Below are 22,135 nucleotides of genomic sequence, written 5' to 3' on the forward strand. Positions count from 1 at the left end.
CATAAGTGAGTCTGTCAGTATCTCTAAAGCAGTTTAAAACTGGTATAACTGAAAGGGCGCGTAACTTGTATCAGGTAGCCTTTGCACTCTGGTATGCTTTTGCTTGAATACACAGCTTTTGAAGCAGGTTCTTTGTTTTGTTTTGGGCACAGATCATATTTATGCTGGCCTCCCAATATTTTTGGGATTCAAGCATCACACACTGTTCTGATTTAGGCCGAAGCCTGCCTGCAACACTCACTAAAGACTGACGTTCTTCAAATTCGAAGCAGCTTGTTTCACACTTGAGTACTGACTGTATGCCATCTTGTGCCTCTTCCATTGCCAATGTCTGAAAAAGCTGTCTGGATATGTTCTGCAGGCATAACATAACTAGCCAGATACATTCTGGCTGAAGCTCCATTAGTCTTAGAGCTAAACATATATTTATACTTAATTTTAAGACAGGTATGTTTTTAGTAAATGAACAGCTACTGGCAAAAGCTCTGAAAGGTGTAGACAAAGGGTGGGTGAGTTTCTTCCCAGTTTTGTCAGTGCCCTTTGGGCCACAAACCCCTTTGCTCATCTAGGCATTGCTGGAGCATGGCATTGGCTCTGGGATGCAGCTAGATAACAGGAAGAGGAAAAAAAATCAGATGATGTTAAATTCTCCTTAGTTTGCCTTTGTGTGTAGAACAGTCAGATGTGCCCAGAAAACAGGAGCATAAATTGCATCAGTTTGCCTTTGGGTTTATGATTCTAAATCACTTAAGATGAGATTCCCGAAACCTGTATTTCTAGCATTGTCTCCTCTGTTAGTGGAGAATTCCTGTCCCAAAACAGGCCATATGCTAGAGGGGGATGAACTAATAAGCAGCTGCCATAGCACAGCAGGGAAGAATCCTAGTGTAGCTGCATCGCATTGGAGTGATGTTGGGTTATTTTTAATTAGCACTTTTCTACAGGAAATGGTCTCTTGCATTTCTCACTATGCTCAAGTCTTTCTATCAGTGTTGCTTTATAGCTGCCTGCCCAAATTTCTACATACGTTGACATGCAGATGGCACTGCATGAGAGTGCTATGGTGCTAATTTCCCTTGTGTGGTGTTACCCAGACACATCAAGCTGTCAGGATTCAGATGACAGAGAAAGTAAAGCACCAGAGATTGTTCAGCTTAGATTTGACCAGCTATATTTCCCAGTTATTTTTTTCCCCTGACTGCTGTCCAAAATATGAGGCATGCTTTCTAATGAGAAATCAATAGAGTGCAGACTCACTTTGTTAGGCTTGTGTTGCATGTGCAGTATGACAAGAGACACTGCAGACTGCAAAGCAGCAAGATGTCTCCCAGCTAATAGCTGCTTGGAAATGTTGCTGCTTTTTCAAAGCATAACAGAGTTATTACCTGATGAGAGGGAATTTTGGGTGGTGCATCAAGACCTTGGAGATAATTTCACAGGAGCTGTTCAAGGCAGGCATTCTGCTTTTCTCTTGTCATTGCATTCTGCATAAATTGAGCAGCACATCTTCCGCAAATGCTGTATTTAAACAAGTTTGGAATAACCTGCTTTTCTTATAGGCTTTTTATGGGTATTTGGCTATAGGCTATATCCAGACTGTACACCAGAACAGGAGAAAAATCTAATAATGCAGTGGAACTCAAACACTTGTGTAGAGAAGGACCCTTGATTATTTTAAATATGAGATGATTGATAGTATGTCTGCTGGAAAAGCTGAACGTAGTCACAGACTTGCAAAGACATGTTGGCATAGGAGGGAGAAGGGCTCCACGGCTGCAGGAACAGCCAAAGCCCAGTTGTCTGCAGTCTCAGAACTAAGGAGCCTTCTCTTCAGATTTATACAGTTCAGGCTTTACCTCTGATCTGTTCTGATGGAGCCAACAGTGCATTTCCCTTCCCACCCCTTGGCTGTCTTTTTTGTTTACAGTGCAAGTTCTTTGAGTCTGCAAGTCACTATGCTCATATAGTTTCTTGCACAATAGGCTCCCACAGTTGTATTATGCTAGCCTGTAGACACTCCCTTAATCCAAATAATAGTACACAAAGGCTGTTTACTTGGAATATATGCTGTTCTTTGGGGTATGCTTTCAGAAACCACACAGGCTGCAAATGTAATATGTAAAAATGACCTCTCAGGACAAAGTGATTAGGTGATTTATAATGACAATTTTACTTGGCTCAAAAGTATGCCATGTCTTGCATGCCTGGGAGAAGAGTGGAAAATAAGACAGCTTAGTCATTTGTCTCTTATCACAGGATTCTTCCTCATTCAAACCCTGGAACTCTAGGTTCCAGTCCTAGGAGAGGTGACCCATCTGTCATCTGACTCAAAGTGGATGAACTGCATTCCAGGCTGGGTAAAGCGTCCTTCGTGGTGGACCTCCCTCAATAACCAAAATATCGGTTTGTACTGAGAGAGGTCACATGCTGAATTTCATTACAGAATGATGCTTACCACGGTCTTTGTAAAATGCTGTCTACTTGGCAGCTGCTTCACATCCTGAAGCTGGCTGTCTTTCAATGGTAAAAGGATTCTTAACTGTCACTATAAAGCACTTTGGGATGAATGGTGTTGTATAAATGTAAGATTATGATTAGGTGTTAATCTATACTGGAATACTGAAGAATATTTAAATGTGCTTTTCTTCTAGTAGGTCATACTTAATATGAAGGGGAATCAACTTACTGCTGTTTTGCTATGACTCCTCTAATCCTCTAGTTGGAATTGTGCATTGCAAATTGGACACTGCAGAAAATAAAAAAGATGGCTGTTGGCAGCATGGTTACAGAGGGCCCTGTGACCCAAATCAAAGTTATTTAACCTTAGTGGCTTTTGGAAATCTAATTTCAAATGCTTTCATCCAAATAAGCCTGTGACCCTGAACCTACAAGTCTGTATTACACAATATCTTATAGCTGCGGAGCTGCTGTGAATAGGCCTGGCAGATTGTATGACAGATGAGTGCCCTGTGGCAGACATAAAGCTATGGGCATGAAGGCTGACTGCATTGATTTCAACTATGCTGTTAGGGCCAGGAGACTCCGGAAGTCTTGTGGTAGCATTGGCTTTGAGTCTAAAACTTAAGACCTTTTGCCTGGTGTTCAGTCCTGTTTAAATAAAACCAGATCTGATCAGAGCACTGCAGTTCTTATAATTAACTTGCCTTGTGTACCATAATCAGCAGAAGAGAAAGGCCTTAGGTCTTGGTTCTTGTTTTTCAGCTTTATGCTCTGCTTTCGGCCTCATTGGTTGCATAGAGAAGATCATGTAAACTTTCAGTGTAAAAATACTTACCAAAGATGGCAACAGATACCTAGTTTTTCTTTTAGACTGACAATAGCTCCAGCAGGAAGTTGAATCCTGTTGATCCTTTCCATTTTGGAAGCTACATATCTTAATGTTCAGTGTTGTTATATCAAATACCTTGTAACTATGACCTTCTAAATGATTTACAAAAGATTCTAGGGTAGTGCTACAACATCCGGGTCCTGTACAAAAGAGTACAGAGAAAACAAAAACCATGAAGAATGTAGAGGCCTATGTCATTTTATTTCAAATGAAGCATTGGTTGGGTTGAAGTACTCAGGAAGGTTTCTAGAAATATTGATCCAGTGTTGTGCCATCTATTTAATGTTAATTATGCCTATCAACTTAAGTCTTTCTCTATGCAAGGTGATCTTTGGAAACTTAACCTAAAACACTGGAGGCCCTGTGATTCGGGAGTAATAGCTTTACCACAAGCTGCTTATTCAGGTCTCTTCATTTCATATAGAAAGAACAGAAATAGTCCTAGATGGGATTAGCTTATTGGATAACATTCAGAAAAGCTGGGGCAATAGGTGATGCTTGTTTACATTGTATATAACACATACAACTACTTTACCAAAAAGATGAAACTTAAGAGTTGGCTCATTCTTTATTTCAAGCTGATGCCTGGTTGAGATGAACTAGCTCAAACAGGCCTGTGTAATTATAGTTCATAGTAGAATTTCCAGTTCTATGTGTATGAACATAGATAGCAAAAGCAGAGAATTATTGATTCACTGAGAAGAAACTATAGTTCTGTATTTCTCCAGAGGTAAGGAGTAAGGACAGCTCTACAGTCAGCTCTGCCACTGACATAGCTTCACAACTCTGAGTCAATTCTAAGTTTTCGGAAGGTTAAAAATGACAAGTGCTGAACTTGCAACAAAGCAGAATTATATTATGGGAATGTTACTTGAAATATTATGCTACCTGTACTGTAAGCTCACAAATTCTGTTGGAAAATCTTTGTGTTAGATGTCACCTTGCTAACTTAATGCTGCAGCCACAATATGATCTAATTCATGCAGCATTGAAAACTGTCAAGTGTGGAATATTGTTACACAAGATTTAACTAACTAGACACCTTTTTTCAGTTAAGACAGATAGTGGCAGCTTTCTCACCTAAAAAGGTGGTGACTAGTCTCTAAAATAAAATGAGTAGTAAGAGCCTAATTATTCAATGAGTTTAATTTTGGTGCATAGTGCTGTTTCATTGTTTTGATTATGCAACTGATATCATTACACATCTATAATTATTACAGCACAGAAGCATGCTTAGTATGAAACTCATTTAATGACCAGACATAACACAGGAAGTTAAAACATGGCATATATACACAAAGGAGAAGAAACTATACACATGCACACATACAAATACATATTTAAACAGTGCAGAAGAGGTAGTACCATTAAGAAATACATAACACAGTAAAAAAATATTAACACAATTCATATCTGCCTTTGCTACAGCTCTTCAAAGAATCACATGAGGCTAAACAGTGATTTCTTCAGCATCAATCTCAGCTTAAAAATATAGTCTGTTCTCATATGATTGTAACTTCAATTTTCCAAGGATATTCCTTCAGGCAGCTAGCTGAAGGGGACAATATTTAGTTCATAAATTAAATACTATGACTGTAATAACTCAGAGAAACAGTTATTTTTACAGGAACCAGATTGTCTGTATGCTGCAGTATGTAAGGCTAGGCAGGAACACTGCATATCCAACCTTTTCCCCCTAGAAGGGCACCCATTTCCATCATTGAATTCCCTTTTGAAGGGATTTCTATCCTTTAAGGGAAAAAACACACAAAACTGGATGGATTTTATTGCTGACATTAATGAAAACTCCAGTGTAATCCTGAGGTTACACCAGGCATTAATTAACCTCAGTATTTAAGTTCCATCAAGAAAAATCAATCTGATCTTTACCAAAACATGATCCTAGAGGTACTGAAAGAAGAAGGTAGGAAGACTCAGTATGATAGCTCTACAGTCCCACATTCAGGAGTATCCTAGCATGCCTCAAATGCTTAAAGAACAAACTGTTAAAAGCAAGAGTCAGATTATAGAGCCACAGCTCCTGTACTTCAAGCCACTTGTTCAGCAGCTCTGCATACTCAGAATGGAAGTTCTAGGCAGCAAGGATCTGTGTGATCCCAAAAGCAAAGCACTTTCAGAGCATCATAGTCAACCAGATTAACTATTTCTCAAGATTTTTAAGCTGTGTTTGTAGTGACTGTAAGACTTGGCCCTGTGAATGCTTTCAAGAAAGAAGAAAAAAGTACAGGTAAAAAGAAATATCCACTGCTTGAGACTTCAAAGAACAAGCCAGACCTCAGAAACTGTACCTGCCATCTGCCTGTTCAGATATGAAAGACATGGATCTGACCAGGGAGTGTCTTTGATCATCAATGATATGCACATAGGCAGAAGCAAGAGCCTGAGAGGCTACAGTGAAACAGGAAGGTATCTTCCTTTTTTAGGATTGTTTTCCAGAATACCTAGTTTCCTATATTTTTGAGTTCTGGGCCAGCAGGAAAATACAAAACAAAAAATGCCCCAAAGAAACAGCAATGCAATGTAACAAGGGAAGACACTGAAGTATATTGCAGATAACATTTATCTGATATATTCTTCCTCAGAGATGCATGACATATCTTCATCTGTGCTTTCCTCCAAATCTGGCAAGTTGCCCCAGAGCAATACATTCACACCTGGTAGGAGGGAAGTAAGAAAGGAGGAAGAGGAAGATTTTTTTTGGAATGTGACCTGATTTTTAAGTTGCACAACTGACTATTTTTAGAGAAAATAACTGCTCTCATCATTACAAAACCTTGTAAGTCAAGTTCATGTTAAAAATATCTGGACTATCTCCTATTTTTCTTCCAAAGTGATCTTGTAAATATTGTTGTTTAGGTCCCTGCCCACAAAATAATTCATGTAGCTATTGATAATCCCCTCATGCCTGATTTATTTTTAAATGCATTGACCTGAAACATAGGTGACATTGAAAGGTTTAGACAATAAGTTAATCTCATGTACAAGGAAGAGAAATGATTTGTCAGAATGCTATGCACCCCTGAGGAATCGAGGCAAATGATGCTAGACCCTTGGCATCCAAACAACATGCATCTGATTAAAGCAGCTAACATGAGCTGTAACTTCAGCTTGAGCTAATGGGAACTCAGTTATATAGGGTCAGAGTGACAACATGACTCACCCAGAAAGAGTGCCCCTTGGACAGCTGCCTGATAGCACAGTAAAGCTATATGTACTGCTATAAATAGCAGCTTGTGGTGGTTGTTTATACTAGTTATAATATTGTTTCAGAAAATTCTGACTTCTGTCCACAAAAAAAGGGGCAGAGTCAAGTTCTCTGCTGAATATTAATCTGCACTTAGAATTTTACATTTGCGAAGTTGCTACAACTGCCTCCTACAAAATAGTTTGCTAGATTGGCAATAAAGTAACACTTGCCTTATCCCTCCATATGTTGTACTCCCTCCATATGCTTTAACTATATTGAGATGCCTCATTAAAAAGAGGACTCTGAATTCAACATTTTAGGGAAGAAAAAGAAATGTATTCCTTACCAGAAGGATCTAGTCTGTTGATGCCAAAGACTGCTTGGCTATGAAACATCCAGAAGTGGCCGTTATTACAGGACAGCAGGCAAGGTTTGCATGGAGAAATAACGTGATAACCTACAATGTTACCACTAGAAAGACAAGTGAAATAATGAGTGACACAATTCCTAACAAAAAGCTAGTTGTTGGTTTTCCAGCTCGGATTAATGTTAAATAGCTGTTGTACCAGACTTATGTAATGCTACTATTTTGATAAAGTTAGGGAATGTTACTAAACAATAATCTTAAATATTTAAGAGAACATCTGCAGGAGTTGCAGAATATGTAAGTTTTGGATCTTTGGCATAGAGAACCATTTTGTAACCTAAATTGTGTAATCTAGACTAGTTTACATACCACCAAACCAAATCTTTTTTTAGAGGTCAGTGATTCTGCTGGAATCCATGCAGAAGTGCTTTAACATGCATGTACAATGCATCTGTATAGAAGCTCTGTGCATGAGAGAAAATATCAGAAGTAGCAGACTGAGAATACCAAAGCCTTATCTACTCTCTTAGGTTAAAACCTAGGATGACAGGTCTCCTACTTTCTCAATCATACACTTGAGTAATATTTTCATTTCTCTACTTCTACCTAAAACAAAATATTGTATTCCTACCACAAACCTTCTGTACTTAAATCTGAACAAGGTCTTGGTTATTAGCATCCTCTTGAATAACTCCAAGTGAAATATGTTACCAGAGTTGTTGTTTTGAATCTTAAATATCAGGCCTTAATAAAAAGGATAAAAGAACTCCAAGAACTTTAGTGACAGCATCTTCCATCTGCTAGTGACAACTAGGTCTGCCAAGAGGATGTTCTATTAATTAGAATATGAGTAACTATTACTTACTGTGGCCTTATTCACACAATTATCTCTGTGTTGAAGCAGACATTTAATCAGGCAGGTGGCATGCAAGCTTTCCCATATACTCAGACTATTGACAAGGTTGTCACATTTCCACTTGGGACTTGCACAGAAATAGACTGGCAGCCATGCCCAGAAGTAATGGGCTGAGCTTCTACTGAGCAGCATTAAATACAACTTGAAATAGGGAATGCAATCTGTTCATTCCTTAACTCTTGTACTGCAGTAGTCAATAGTGAAAGTTAAGTAGTATTGCTGCAGTAGGTGCATGCTTGAGCAGGTGCTAGTACTTATTGAGTGACATCCTTACCATTTTAAACATGCAATGTTCTTCAGTTTGCATTTGCAGATTTCAGTAAAATAGCAGCTTCCAATAAAGTCAACAGTCCTGGATGGGAAGAAAATGGTAATGCAAAAGTTTAGATACAGCTGTGATTACAGATTTAAGTTTTTGATGATACAGGTCTAAAGTCACAACAGACTGGTGTTAACTTTAGTCTTGTGTGTGTTTTCTTTAAACTTATCCAAGAGCACACAAGCGCTTTTTCCTATCAGTCACCAGCTATACTCAAATGGAAACAAGAAGAGACCCATGAGACGTTACATTAAGGCACCATAAGCCCTCTCAAAATATCCCAGAAAGCACCGCTTCTCTTAGTGTTCACTGGCTCCCACGCGCTAGGGCCTTGCTGCTGCCTGTGCCACTTCATCGGCCAGAAATCTGATTCTAGATGTCGCCCTAGTTCCTGGCAAGTCTCAGCTGCAGAACAACCGTTTAAAGGCTAGGGCATTTAAAAACAAACCTTTGATATCTTATCTCCTTTTTTTTTTTTTTAATAAACCCATGCTTCCATATTAGCATGCCATTTTGCAATCTTATTTTCTTAGTATTCAAACAGTGTTATGGGAAAGCAGCGCGCGCCCCGCGCGGAGCGTATCGCTGTTCCGGAGTGGGAGCGGGTTGGTGCTGTTTAGGGGTTATTCCCCGTGCTCATCTTCGCTTGAGCGAAGGGCAGGAGGGACTCGGCTTGATTTTTCTGCTCCCGCATCTCCCCCCGCCGGGAGATTTAAGTCTTCGGAGGAGCAGACAAGGGGCGGCGCTGCTCTCCTCGTCCCTCTTGGTTCCCTCGGCGCCGAAGGGGAGCCCAGCGGGACGACGCAGGGAAGATCGGGTTGAATCAGCACATTTTTGGAGCCGTTGCGCTGACAGGACGGAACCGAGGGGTGTTTTTAGGGGAAGGGGACGCCGGTGGGGGCCTCGCCGGCCCCTCTCGGGGGGAACCGCGGCTCTAGGAGGCCCCGGGGGCGAGGCGGGGCGGCGGTGCTTACCCCGAGGGAGGGATGTCGGTGGAGTAGAGGTCGACGTCGGTGTCCGCCAGCAGCACGGCCTTCATGCCGCGCGAGCTCAGCACCTGCTGGCAGAAGCGGCAGCACAGCACGGCCACGCTCCGGTCCTCGAAGGTGCAGCCGCTGCCCGACATGGCGCGGCCCCCGCCGGGCCCGGCGGCCGCCGTTAACGTCCACGCTCCGGCCTGTCAGTTTGAATTCCCAACCGCGTCCTCCCATTGGGTAGCGGGCGCCCCGCCCCTCCATCCTCATTGGTGGAGACCGGGGCCGGGCCCCTGCCCTCTGCCCGCTCGCCGTTGGCACCACCGGTGGCACCACCCCTAGCGCCTGGATATTGGTGGAGCGGCACGCCCTGCCTTGTTCTCATTGGTCCTTCCCGGAGCAGCTTTGCATAACTCGCCCCGCCCCTGCGCAGTCCTCCGGGTGGAGGTGACTGCGTTCTGCCTGGTCCCGCCCACCCTGTTCTGGCGGAGGGGCGCTGAGGGGGAGAAGCGGCGGGCCGAGGGGGTGGGCCCCGGTGGGAGGTGGAACGGCGTGGTTGGCTGGGGCGCCTGTCGATCCCGTCCCGCGAGCTGCGCCGATTGGGCGGGCGGCGTGACGGGGCGGGGCGGCGGCGGGCTGGCGAAGGGGGAACCGGGCGGCGGGCGCCAGCGGCCGGAGGACGCCCGGCTGCGGGAGGTGGGGAGGCGGCTCCGCAGCGCCCAGGTAATCGCCCCGCCCGGCCCGCGGGGCCCCCTCCCCGCCCTGCCGGCCCCGCTTGGGGGGGGGGGTCGCGGGCCGCCCCCGGGCTCACTCGGCCCGGTCCGACCCGACCGGGCCCGCCCGCCGCCCCTCGGCGCGGCCCCCAGGCGGGGCGCGGGGCCGCCTTGCCGCTGCGGGGGCGCCGCTCCGGCCCTGCCGCCGCCCCCTCTCCCGCTGCCTCATTGTTCCTCCCGGGCGGGGTGCGGGTCCCGCTTGCGGTTAATTATTTCTCCTCTCCACACGCGTATCTCCTGCCAGCGGTTTGTACCCTCGCCCCCTCTACCCCCCCCCCAAAAAAGAAAGGAGAGAAAAAATTAAAAAAAAAAAGGGAAACGGGAGAAAAGTTGTGTCCTGAGGTCCCCCTGCCGGGAAACCCGCATGTGCCTCGCGCATGCCGGGCTGCGGCGCCTGGCTGCGGGTCGGCTTTGAGGTGTGGGGCGTCCGCGGGTGAGGAAACCGGATCGTCGCGATCCGCACGGGAATGCGGAGGAAGAGAGAGAGAGAGGGGAGAGGAAAAAAACCAAAAAAGGCTCAAAAAATCGGAGCTGCCGCGTGCGTTGAACCAAAAGCCGCAGCTCTGAGCGCTCCCGCGGGGATCGGGACAGTTGGCGGATTCCTTCCTTAGCTCCAGCAGTTCGCGTGAATTGAGGGATTTGGGTCTGATTTTTCTTCCCCCCCCCCCCCCCCCCCCCCCAGCCCGGGGTGTTGCTGCTCCTCCAGGGGCTCCTCTGCCTCCCCTGCGCCGCTCATCTGGAGAAGCGGTTTCTCCCTGCGTAGGCCGGTTTCCTCCCGGCCCTCCCCGGGGAATGAGCTTTCCCCGGGAGCCCCCCCGGGCTCGCTCCCCTGCAGGCGTTGTCCCCCGGTTATCTGCGTTTGTAACCTCTTGCTCCTGGTGAAACCGCGATTTGCAATGTCAGGGCGGCTTTTCTTTCAATCACAGATTTTTTTTTTTTTTTCCCTCTGGCTGTGTGTCTTGCGGCTGCTGGCTGTAATCTTTAATTTTCTGAATATACGTTTATATATTTTTTGCATTTGCAGGCAAACAAACCAAAGAAAACGACTTTGCAGCCTTCGTTTCTGCTCTCATTTGAGATTTGATTTGCATCATCTCTGAGCCCATTAAAAAAAAAAAAAGGCCAACCAAACCCACACAAAACATGTTGTGCGGAAGGACTTCCACTCCCTGGCTGTGCTATTAACGTTAGCAATCAGGAAGAGCCTTTGGGGGCTGCAGGATCTCGCTAGTCTGATGCTGCTGCTAAAGGTTTTGGTGCAGGGAGACAAAACTGCTGCCTCTTCCATCCACTGATCCCTGAACATCTGCATGCTGCTGTGCTCTGTCTCACACCCTCTCTCCATGGACTGATTTTTTTTTTCTTGTTGTGGGGGGAGGACAAGAGGAAAATCAAGACATTCCATTGAGAGGAACAACATTGCATTTATATATTGTGTTCTGGTGGATCTGTCTGGAGGCTAATCTTTTTGGAAAAGAAAACATGACGTCGCCAGCTAAATTCAAAAAGGATAAGGAGATCATAGCTGAATACGACACTCAAGTTAAAGGTAGGAATTGTTTTGTGTTCATTTATTTCTTTACTGCAGTCCTAACTTGCAAATGTAGGAGTTTAGAGGAGATATTTGGGTGGGGAAGGGGGAAACCATTTCCAGATTGCCTGAAATTTGCGGGGCTTTTTCATAATGCAATGCTGTATAGGTTTGCAGTGCTTTTTCTCCTTGTCTGTGGGGTGGGTTCTTACTATGGCATTGATGTTTTAAGGTATCCCAGTAAGGGGATTTTTTTTTAACTAAATACAACAAATCTTTGGATTCTGAGAGATTCATATTTTTCTGTCTGATGCTCTAAAATACGGGCTTGCATTTGAAACGTGAGAGCTGGTTAATTGCTTTTTAATCCTTCTTCTGTCATAGGCATCTTTTAAAAATCTGTGTAGTGTCAGAAGCACATATTTCACTTGGCAGCATTGGGGACCTCTGCTTAGGGTTCTTTTAAAGTGATTTGTGCTAGAAAGTTCCATTATTCAGGATTTTGCTCTTGATGAGTCTATAATGTTACTGCCTGCTTTTTTTTTTTCTTACTGTGCTGTCGAGTATAACGCCTTAAGGTTGCATTGTGTTTGTGTACACACATACATGTATGCATATAATTAAATAAAGATAATGCATCTTATATCAATGTTATTTTAATCATCGTAAGGAAGGTATTAAAGAGTCAGAGGCATATTTGTAATGATAATGGAAGTATTCTGCAGAATTCAGTTGGCTGGGTTTCAGGGTATCATGTGCCCTGGGCAAAAAAGGATGGTGAAATGTCTGCATAGCTTCTTATGCTTGCGAAGTTTTCAAGATAACGCTTATTTAAAAATATATATCTAATATATTTCCTGTGTGTGGCTTGATATATTGCTGTTGTTAGAAAGTTAAGAGATTTAGTGATTTGTCAAATAGGTTAAAACTTGCTTGGTATGCTCATAGCATGCAAGAAAGATGGCCTTTGGGCAAGGTTGATTGAGTTAAATCAATGCGATTAAAAAAAATAGTGATTTAAATCTGAGTAGGGAAGCCTAGATTAAAACTGACAATTAAAATACTATTTTACAATTATGTGCTTAGCTCTTTTTCCTAGTTGGGAGGGTTTTGTCCCTGGCTGCAAGGCATTAAAATGTTGTTCTACAAATAGATGCGTGTTCTACGCTAAGCTTAGTACTGTGTTCTGTTACCTAAAAGAAGTTTTGACGCTTACATTAAAAAATGCTTATTTGAGCAACTCTAAGGGTCAGTGGATGTTTCTCTTGTTTTTTTTTTTTTTAATTTTGGCATTCTTAAAATTAGAAATGGAGAACAGTATGTTTCTGCTTTACCATATTAATTTCTCTTCCCATTTCAAGCTGTGCTTGATGGAAATGGGAATGGAAGCCAGTGTAAAATTAGAGGTTTAATATGTTATTTCATTATTATCCCTATCAAAATGTGTATGATAAACAGAAATAAGTTTGTAGTCGCACAGGTTGGGTTTAAAACAAAGAAATTCTGATTGTAGCTACTGATTGGAATGTAGTAACACAAACCAAGATTTTAGAGTTCGTAGAGCTCATCTTTTTACCTCTCACTTTTTTTCATATATCCAAAGAGGAAAAACATCTTTCCTTTTTCCATAAAGAGACCAACAAGATGAGTAAAACTGAAGTGAGCCTTCCCGATAAGCAGAAAGACTCTTACTGCCAAAACTGAGTTTACCACTTAAGGTACTTAGGTAGAGTACTTGTCAATTCAGTCTGTGAATGAGGGCCCTAAAATGAACTGTTGTAGTGGTATATAGATTTTTTTTTTTTTTTGCTTTTTGTCTTATAAAATATCTCTATCTGAAGTAGGGTCAGATTCAGAATAATTGAATTGTCTTTAAATAGACCACTAGGAGCTATGAGAACTGGGTTTCCTTCCTGGATTAGTTGTAAAGGTAGCTGTGAGTTTCTGGCAAGATATTCAAACTTCTTGCACTTTAGCTCTCTCTGTAAACATCCCCCCATGCGCGCACTGGCCATGAGGGATCCTGTGGAGATTAATTCCATGGTGTTAGAGATCCCTTGTATTGGAGACAGTAGAAACTTGTATTTTGAGTCACTTGGCCCACAGAAGTGGCTAATGGGAGGTGCTAATCCATCTAGTGCTCTTTCAGTGAGAGAGGTGTAGTTGGGCCTTAACATTTCAAAGATACGCATGAAGATATACTGTCAGCTCTCCTCCTTTCCTCCCCACCTGGTTCGTTGCAAAATCCCAGGGTGAAGCATCGCTTCTCCACCTGGCTTTGACACTGCACGTGCTGCTTTCTGGACAACGGGGTTCTTCAGCATTCTTAAATAGCAAGCTCTGGGGAGAGCTTTATAATAAGCTCTTTTAAAAATTTCATGAAACTTATTTACTTAACATCTCATGGATTCTTTCATTCTAAGTTCAACGGTGATTTGGCAGCATCAAAGTGAACTCTATAGGCAAACTCTTGTGAGTGGTAAGACCTCTTGTGTCAGCAGCTGGTATGCTGGGCTTGCCGCAGTGCTAGTACTACAGTGGGAAGGTGAAGATGGTATTAAAGGAACACCTGAAAGCCACACTTAAATCCCAAGGCCTGATGCTGCCTAGTCATTCCCATGGACCTTACATAACAAAAGTGCAATACTAAATTTTGGTGTCCTCATCAAGTCCTAACTCTGACATCAGGAACGGTTTAGAAATGGTGTTACCTCTGGCTATGGGTTATTCTATTTCTTTCTGTTGTATTGTGAAGAGATGCCACAAGGCAGTCATTGTGGGAGTGAGATGAATCAGATATTGGTGTGTTATATAAATTGTAACATATCATCTTTTGCTCTCAGATATGAGAAAATTCTTTTTTTTTTAATTGCCATTTAGAAACAATGCATTCTTTGCTGCGCTCCTTTCTGAGCTAACACATTGGAAGCTGTGTCTCGAGACTTTGTTTAAAGCCATTAATCCACAAATTTGTACTCAAGCACTTTAAGTTAAATTATTACTAATAAAATTCCGGAGCTTTGTTTAACAATTTAACTGGCTGAAGTTGTTAATCAAAACTATTTAAAGATTAGTACTGGTTTATGATTAATAAGATCATCATTATGCAAAACTTGATTTTTCTATTGCTGAATGAGCTTTGTAATTTTTTTTTGGTAAAAGGCATGTAGGGGGAGTGCGATATGGATAAGCAAAGATTTTGTTCTCCCTTGGCTTTGCCCTATTGGCTTTTGTTCTCTTCCTCCAACAGCCAGTTCTTTACCTCTGTTTGGGTTGGAGTTAGCTCTTCCTGTGGTTTGTGTGCGTGGCTGGTGGTGATGGTAGTGGGGAAATGAACGTTAGGTTGGAATGAGTATTTTTCTGAAGATGGAGGAGATTTACCTCTTGCACTGTTGCACATAAAACTTACTGTGCAGTGGCTGGGGAGGGGGAGCAATGTATTTCTCAGCTACTTGCATGCTGCATTTGAGAACATGGTTTGCAGTCTGTAGGTGCTAGTAGAGCGTACATCCTTGGAGGTTTTCAAGCCTTGAGTAAAGCTTGTCTGACGTTATAGCTGACCCTGCTTTGTGCAGGAGGTTGGGCCAAATGACCTCCTGAGGTCCCTTCCAGCCTGAATTATTCTATGATCCTTTGATCTCTAGTATGTGGAGGTTCAAGTACAAACTTTCTGCCCTGTGCAGAAGTGAATTAACCTCTTGAGATATCCAGATGCAGTGGTTCTCCTAAGCAACTGCACTGATGCACCTCTTGTCCTTTGAGTCTTCTGCATTTAAATGATCCAGACAAAGTTTCCAGAGACAGCAAAGCTGACTGTCATTGGTTGGGTGGTTGCGCTATCGTGCGCTTGAATATTTCGTGCTGTTGGTGGAGAGAAGAGAGGTTGCAGGCGTTGATGCACGCTTCTTGATGAGAATACTCCTGTCTTTGTGAAAACTATGAAAACGGCTGTGTGTTATGCGGTAGAAATTCTCTTGACAAGATGACATGGGGTCAGCAGGGGAGGGAGTTGTTGCTTTGATATGTTTCTGTACCATGTGCTCGCAAAGATTATGAGTTCTGTGAAGCTGGAAAGTAAGATTCTGTGGTCTCCATATGGAGCCTTTGATATCTCAAGCTCATCCCCTTGTCTGGGTTGTCTTTCCCAATTCCTTTGTGCAAGTTATAGTAAAGCAGAGAGAATCAATTTATGCTGTGCAGTGTGCTCCACGTAAGATTTGGGCTCTGCCTATCCATGCCTGACCAAGGACTACCAGGCCTTTTTTTATTTTGTTTTGGTTTAAATGTATTAAATTGGAATGTACATTTACTGAGGAAAGAAAAGCCAGTGATTTGTCTCTTAATTCTTCCTTTCTTTTTTTCATGCCCATGAGAGCATTGTATTTAGTTTGTGTAAAGCTTCAGTAAATAGATTCATGGTTTGGGCTACAGAAATTTAATACTGAAATTTTTAACAAAGCTGTGATTCATAAGCCACTCCGGTTATTGAAAGGTAGTCTCTAACAAAGGTTAAAAATGTCTCTTCTGCAAATCTTGTAGCACAATTCAAGAATCATGAGGAATATAAAAAAGACATGAGTTAATCTATAGCAAAAGCAAGCACAGCACAGAACTGGCGGTGTGTTTATCTAGCTGAGTACATCATAAAACTAAGAGCCTGATAAAAAGAACTTCAGGCAAATCTCCTCCCGGGTGCTATGAATTTCAGGCTACTATAAGATCTAAAGCTTTCTTTTTAGTATTTCCAAAATGTCTGATAAATTTCAGGTAAATCCCTTTCTTCTATGTGCAGAATGGCTGATAGTTTACTTGATCAGATTGTGATTTTTTTACTTTAACTGCTGCTTGAAATTCATGGGCATCTTGTTTGTATGCTACATCTTTTGGCCATCTTGCAAAATGTTAGGTGGCTTTTGATACTGGTAGCTCTTATGAGTGGTATAGAGATTTTGATGCAAGATTACAAAAGTGGCTGTGGCTGTTCAAGTAGCTGTGATTTTGGAGATGAGAAGTATGATGCTTTTGGTCATTTAAAACAACCTTAACTAATGTTTTAAGTCACTGGATAGTTGAATTATTTTTTTTGAAGAAAATTGGGATTTCTCTTGACTGCTGAAAGTTGTTGTTAATACTTTGCGTAGAGCTCTTGTCTAGAAAGCAACTATTTGCAGAACTATCTATTTTTTTTTTAAGATAAACAAATTTAAGTAACTTAGTTAATGAAAAAAATCAAACCTGTGCATTTGAGGATTTTCATTGTTGTTGGTATTATGTATTTATGATGATGATCTATCTTTTCAGAGTCTTCTGTTGAGGTCACTAAGTTGGTTACTGCACAAAATTACTCTGCAAGCATTAGCACCACATATATGAGCTTTTGAGGGTTGCATCTGAACTCTTGGCCGCTTCTTTGGCAATGTCTGTTTAATACACAGTGTAAATAGGCTTTTCAATCATGCTCTCTGATATGGTTGAGTGGAATACTTTTAAATTTTGAAATTTTGAATTTGTATGTATTGGATTACTATTTACATTTAAAATGTAAAATTACCTTTTAAGGGGTTTTACAGTTAATCAGTGCTCTATGTGTGTAAGTGATTCCATTTGTTTGCAACAATGACTTCAAACTCTGGCCATGGAAATGCTTTCGAATTCATCTGTTTTTCTGCAGTTCTTGATAGTGCTAATCCCTGGAGTTTTGGAGCTGCTTGGAGTGGGCCAACTAACAGCCTGGTGCCAGGAAGAGGGGGAAGGGCTGTTGGGAGATGGATTTGATGTTATAGTAATAGTTCTTTTTTTTTTTTCTTATGTACAGTTCCTACTAATGGGTTATTAATGAGGGAGGGAAGAAACGAAAGAAAACAGTTTCTTCTTTCCTCCCTCTCAGTCTCCAAAATTCAGCATTAGCTCTCTGTCGCGGGTCCGTCGAGTGTTGCACGCCGGGAGTCCAGTGGGGACCAAAAGCTTTTGCTCTGATTAACGTTGCTGTCTCTTCCAAGAGCAGAAGAAACTGTCAGTGTAACTCCAGTAGGGGCTTTTATAGCAGTTCACTAGTGGTAGCAAGAGTTTTCCCTGATTCCCTACTAAGAAAGCCCCACTACATTTTCCTTCTTTAGCTCTGAATGATTTCCCTTTCTAGGAAGGGTGCGTATTAGTATCTTTAACTTCTTCCTTTTGTAAAAAACAAAACAAAACCCCCCAAAAACTAGGCTTTTCTTTATTGTGTTTTTAATACTTAACTAATTTTTGTTCATTTGGGGGATTTACTTGAAAGAGCCTATTTTTGCCTAATCAACTTTTTCAGACGTCTTTCTGAAGAGTGAAAAATCTAAACCTTTGCTTAGATGGAGCATATAGTTAAATATATGTTCTTCTGAACAGCTTTCATTTTGCCACACAGTTGATATTCATTACTTGTGACTTATTTTTCTTCATTTTTATACAACTTTTGTAGGCTTTTATACTTTGGGTTGTGGTGCTTTTCTTTTTGAGAATTTCTGTGCATCTACAACATCATGGTATTTCTCCTGCTCTCTGAATATTGTCTACCTTTTGTAGATGATGGAGGTAAATATGCAGTTATGGTTTGACATGCTGAGGGTTAAAAAAGTATATGAGAAAAGAAAGGCTCTTGACCTCACAGTAATTCTGTCATAAGAGACAGTCCTTCAGTTCTGTTCAGTCTTTCTCCTTTTCTTCCAAAATAACAATATTACAGAAAGGAGGTTCTGTTTTGTCTTTTGTAAAATCTCTAGACAGGGAACAGAGAAACTCTTGATGTGAGCGTTTTAGAGTCAGTACACGCGTGGGGAGGTAGAATAGCTCTGTCTAGGAAGTTCAGCCTGTGTTTCTTCCAAGTATATGCTGCAAATGGATTTGAGCCATTTTAAATGTTATGTCTTGCCACCAAAGTAACTGTTTGCTACTGTTAAACTTAAAGCTTTGGACCCAGACATTTCACTTTGCATCGGTCCTGTGAGAGTTAATTGTTGCTTAAAAAAAAAAATCACTTCCTCTTCAATTCTGAATGTAAAATGATGATGTGTTTACAAGAGCTGGAATTATCTGGGAGTGCTGCTCACGCTCCCAAGCAGCATGGGCATGATGTTACGATAGCAGTATGCAGCCTGCGAAGGCTCCAGATAAGAGTCAGTGACAGGCAGCTCCATAAGGATGCGTCCATCCGGACAAGCCTACCTTTTGCCATTCTCTAACTGAGTGAGGCAGGAGAAATGGAAGGAAGTAGAAGTGTAAATGTGAATTGTGGCTGGGTGTAAATCTCAGCTAATATGTCTGATACAGTCATGCTGTTTAATCTGGTGTGTATGTTTTTGTATGCTGCAGCATGCACTGCAGAATAGCACAGGAAATCTTTGGAATAAAATGCATGCAGGAAATACTCAACATGTTCATAGGGTTCTCCCCCTCTGCTTTAATACACGTTTTTTTTCTTAAGGTGTTAAAATGTGGGACAAAAGTTCATTGGCCTTAAGTGTGTTCAGCAAGGCACAGAAATCATTTTTGCTTCCCACTTATTTCTGTGAAATCAACTGAGTGTAGGCAGGGGGAGGCTGACTTACCCTGGTAGAACTGTAGCACATAAGCAGCTTCTGGCATTTTGACTCTTGAAGTTAGCCAAATAAGCAGATTAACTCTAAACCAAGAGAGGATTTTGATCTGCAGTAGTGAAGTGCTGCAGCAGGGAAACTTGGTCAGTGCTACTAATTTTGAGGCTTTTTTTATTGTAGGACTTTCCAGGAAGAGCTTTTTGGTTTCCATTCTTTTGTGTAGGTGAGGAAGGGTTTTGTTTGTTTTCCCCATTGTCATCGGAAAAGGTTTTCATGCAAACAGTAAACCATGGAGCTATAGTTTGTAAATAGTGAGTGCTTGCAAAATGAATCTACTTAATAATAATAGTTGTTGCACAGAAATTGATCCATGTTCTCTTTCTTTGGGTAGTTGTCTGATTCCCCTTTAATGATGTCCTCTAATGTTTCTTTGAGGAGAGGGGTTTGTGTTTCTGTCAGACCTATATCTGGCAGAATTGTTAGACTATCTCTGAATGAGTAGATCGATTGTTTTTTTTTGATCAAAGATCTTAAGCCTTAGTCAATCATAATATTTCTATGTTATTGTTATGTTTTGCAATGCAAACTGTACAGGTCAAGGGAACCTGTTTTTCTTGCCATGGCCTTTAATACATTGGTACCTGAGACTGGAGAGAATTCCTGATTAAAGCACAAAAGCTAGCGCTTATTCTACAAACTGGATTGTTTAGGCAGGTTTTTTTTGGTGCTGTCTTGTAGCCTGTGCACTGAAGAAATTAAACAGCGTTGATAAGGAGAACTCAAAGGTGTTTGTAGGTGGGCTTGAGGACCCTAAGAGCGGTGCGTAAAGGTGTGTGTCAGGGTGCTGATCACGTTGGAATGGATTCCTAGAGCAAAGAGGAGTACATGGCTTTAGGTTATTATAACATACAAAGCTATTTTATTTGTGTTTGCGGTTTGGCACTTTGTAATGATTGAGCAGGTGCTTTTTTTCCCCTCATTTCTCACCTTCCCAATTTCCCATCCGTACTGTTACACTAGTTCTAGAAATAGTGAGAACAGTACTGCATCTACTATGGTGAATGCTGATCTTTTAATCACCAGGCCATTCAGCTGTATTCAGAGTGTATCTGGATGTTGCAGTAATAATATGCCACTATCTGCTGCTGATAGACGTTTAGTAGTGAGAAATCTTAAGGGGGGGGGAGGGGGGAAAGCTTGTGTAGTAGGTCCTTCAAAGCAATTACCCTTTGGTTTAGTGATATGAATGAAATTAGCTAGGGGTTGGCATTTCCCTGTGACAACCATTATATTTAGGCATTAATTGATCCCCTTGTTTCCTTTCTCAGCAGGGAGCGAGTGATCCATGCAGGGCAGGAGAAAATCAAATTGAAAGGCAGTTTCAAGGAACTTTCTGCGCTCAGGCACACTACAAATGATTGCCTTTATTTTGGGAATATTTCACATGTCTGTTGGATGGAGCTTAAATATAGTGGGACAAAATGCTATCCTGTCTCTTAGGATGCTCCTACCTGTTAGGCGAAATTAGCTATTGTGGGAAATTCCATGAAGAAAAGACTTTTCTTTATCCACGTTTAGGACTTGGGCAGTGCTCCTACTCTTCCCACTACTAAGAGTATCTGGTATCGAAAATGCATTTCATGTGATGTACTTCCTTTTTGGAAAAAAGGAGAGTTGTTCACATGTTTCATTAGCACTGATTATGCTGTTAAATATGAGGAAATTTTATGTAAGGAAAGAATTAAGGGTGAAGAAACTTCCAGTCAGCTGCCAGAAGTAGTTATTTAACTTAGGCAGTAATATGTGGCAGCTACTGACAGATGTAACTGGTGAGTGTTAAACTGGTGTGCTGGAATCCTCCCTCGTCTCTCCTGATTCACGTGGGGAGGGCTGGCCTGTGTGTATCACTTGGAAATCACAATGATGAGGAGTTAACTTCTACAGTTATTTATAGTACTGTGGATAACCATCTAAGGCATTTTGATCTGTGAACAAAAGGTGAAGCTTCTTAGAAACTGATGCTCCTCCAGCTTCTTGGAAACCCACAGTAAGCATGGTATTGCTATAAAAGCAGAAATTGGACACACAACACTCAGGAAAATGCTTATAGTCATTCCTTTTTAGAGGGTTATTTTTCTGAGTGTAGCATCCAGTGACCTTTTTTTTTGGTCTGTGGGTGTAAATTAAGTTCTGTTGGCTGTAAAGCACTTTTTTTTTTTTTTTTAAATATCGGTCCTCCATCTTTAAAATGGAGATAAGCAGCACTTCTCCACAACAGGTCTATTGTGAAGAGTCATATTTGATGTATGTAAAGTGCTTTGAAAGCTGAGGATGGAAAATGCATAAATGAGAAGCAGCCATTATTACTGTAAAAAAATCTCTGCTTTTGTTAATAGGTGCAGTGGATATATTAATGAATAATAATGACAAGCCATAGCATACTAAATGTTTTATGAACTGTAGAATTACAAAGCACTGAACAGACCCACGGAGGTTTTTCCCCTGCGTTCGATAACCAGTTATTCAGAAATTTAATAAGTGAGTGCTTCTATGAAGTGGTTTTGGAAGGGAGCCTGTTTTTGCTTTGGTCTCTTTAATAAAATTAACTTTCTACTTTTTTGTTGTCTTTCCATCTGTTGACAAAGAGACCAGCTTCATCACATTTGCCCTTTCAAAAAGAAAAATCGGTAAATTGCCTATATCTCTACCTGCGTAGTGAGGTTACACTGGTACCTGCAGGAGAGCCCATCAGAACTGAATCTGCAGTGCTGCAGGAACATGCTGAAATACGAACACAAGACTGTCAGCAAATAAAGTGCACATCTGGAAAAGGGAGAGGAAAAGACTTTCTGCACTGTATAGAGGGAGGACGAAAATACAGCATTACAAAGGTCACAGGATATAGTAATGATGTTTGAATGGAAACTTAACTTGCTGTGAATGAAAATGTACTCTTGTGTTTTCCCCCTGGGGCTGAATGTCTAAAAATTCTGGATGCTCATTCTGTCTGTCTCCTTCTCTCTCTTTTTTGGGCTTGGATCTGTGAACGGCTCTCATGAATATCCGTGAGTTGTGTAATAGAAATGAAAAAATGGAGGACAGACAGTATATGTGCATATAAAGAGATGCT

General features: G+C 41.7%; 2 protein-coding genes across 10 annotated transcripts in view; one reads left to right on the forward strand and one right to left on the reverse strand.

The window, feature by feature from the left end:
- Positions 1 to 2,149: 2,149 nt before the first annotated feature.
- FAM72A (family with sequence similarity 72 member A) lies at positions 2,150 to 9,404 on the reverse strand. Its single transcript, XM_009672212.2, has 4 exons — positions 9,134 to 9,404; positions 8,115 to 8,192; positions 6,904 to 7,028; positions 2,150 to 6,024 (listed from the first exon to the last, which is right to left on the reverse strand). Exons 1-4 carry the CDS (start codon positions 9,283 to 9,285, stop codon positions 5,930 to 5,932), a joined length of 450 nt encoding a protein of 149 aa, XP_009670507.1. The 5' UTR covers positions 9,286 to 9,404; the 3' UTR covers positions 2,150 to 5,929.
- A 356-nt stretch (positions 9,405 to 9,760) lies between these two features.
- Positions 9,761 to 22,135, forward strand: part of SRGAP2 (SLIT-ROBO Rho GTPase activating protein 2) — a 119,468-nt gene continuing 107,093 nt past the window's right edge. For 5 of the 9 annotated variants that reach the window (XR_011136095.1, XR_011136097.1, XM_068917933.1 and 2 more), the window contains exons 1-2: positions 9,763 to 9,856; positions 10,931 to 11,455. Coding sequence is in view for 3 of the 9 variants with exons in the window: in XM_068917933.1 (XP_068774034.1) it covers positions 11,389 to 11,455 (67 nt within the window). In the remaining 6 variants the exon portion in view is untranslated. Of the gene's footprint in view, positions 9,857 to 9,990; positions 10,153 to 10,930; positions 11,456 to 22,135 lie in introns of those variants that run through there. The other 4 variants (XR_011136099.1, XR_011136098.1, XM_068917937.1 and 1 more) reach the window with 4 other exon arrangements.

This window comes from Struthio camelus, chromosome 24, assembly GCF_040807025.1.
Source record: "Struthio camelus isolate bStrCam1 chromosome 24, bStrCam1.hap1, whole genome shotgun sequence".
Lineage (NCBI taxonomy): Eukaryota > Metazoa > Chordata > Aves > Struthioniformes > Struthionidae > Struthio > Struthio camelus.

Excerpts from the sequence above, each read along its gene's own strand:
- FAM72A (XM_009672212.2), bottom strand. The coding sequence starts at position 9,285 with ATGTCGGGCAGCGGCTGCACCTTCGAGGACCGGAGCGTGGCCGTGCTG. Across the intron at positions 8,193-9,133 it reads ACCGACATCCCTCCCTCGGG|GACTGTTGACTTTATTGGAA; the intron begins GTAAGCACCGCC and ends CTTCCCATCCAG. Across the intron at positions 6,025-6,903 it reads CAACAGACTAGATCCTTCTG|GTGTGAATGTATTGCTCTGG; the intron begins GTAAGGAATACA and ends CCCTCCTACCAG.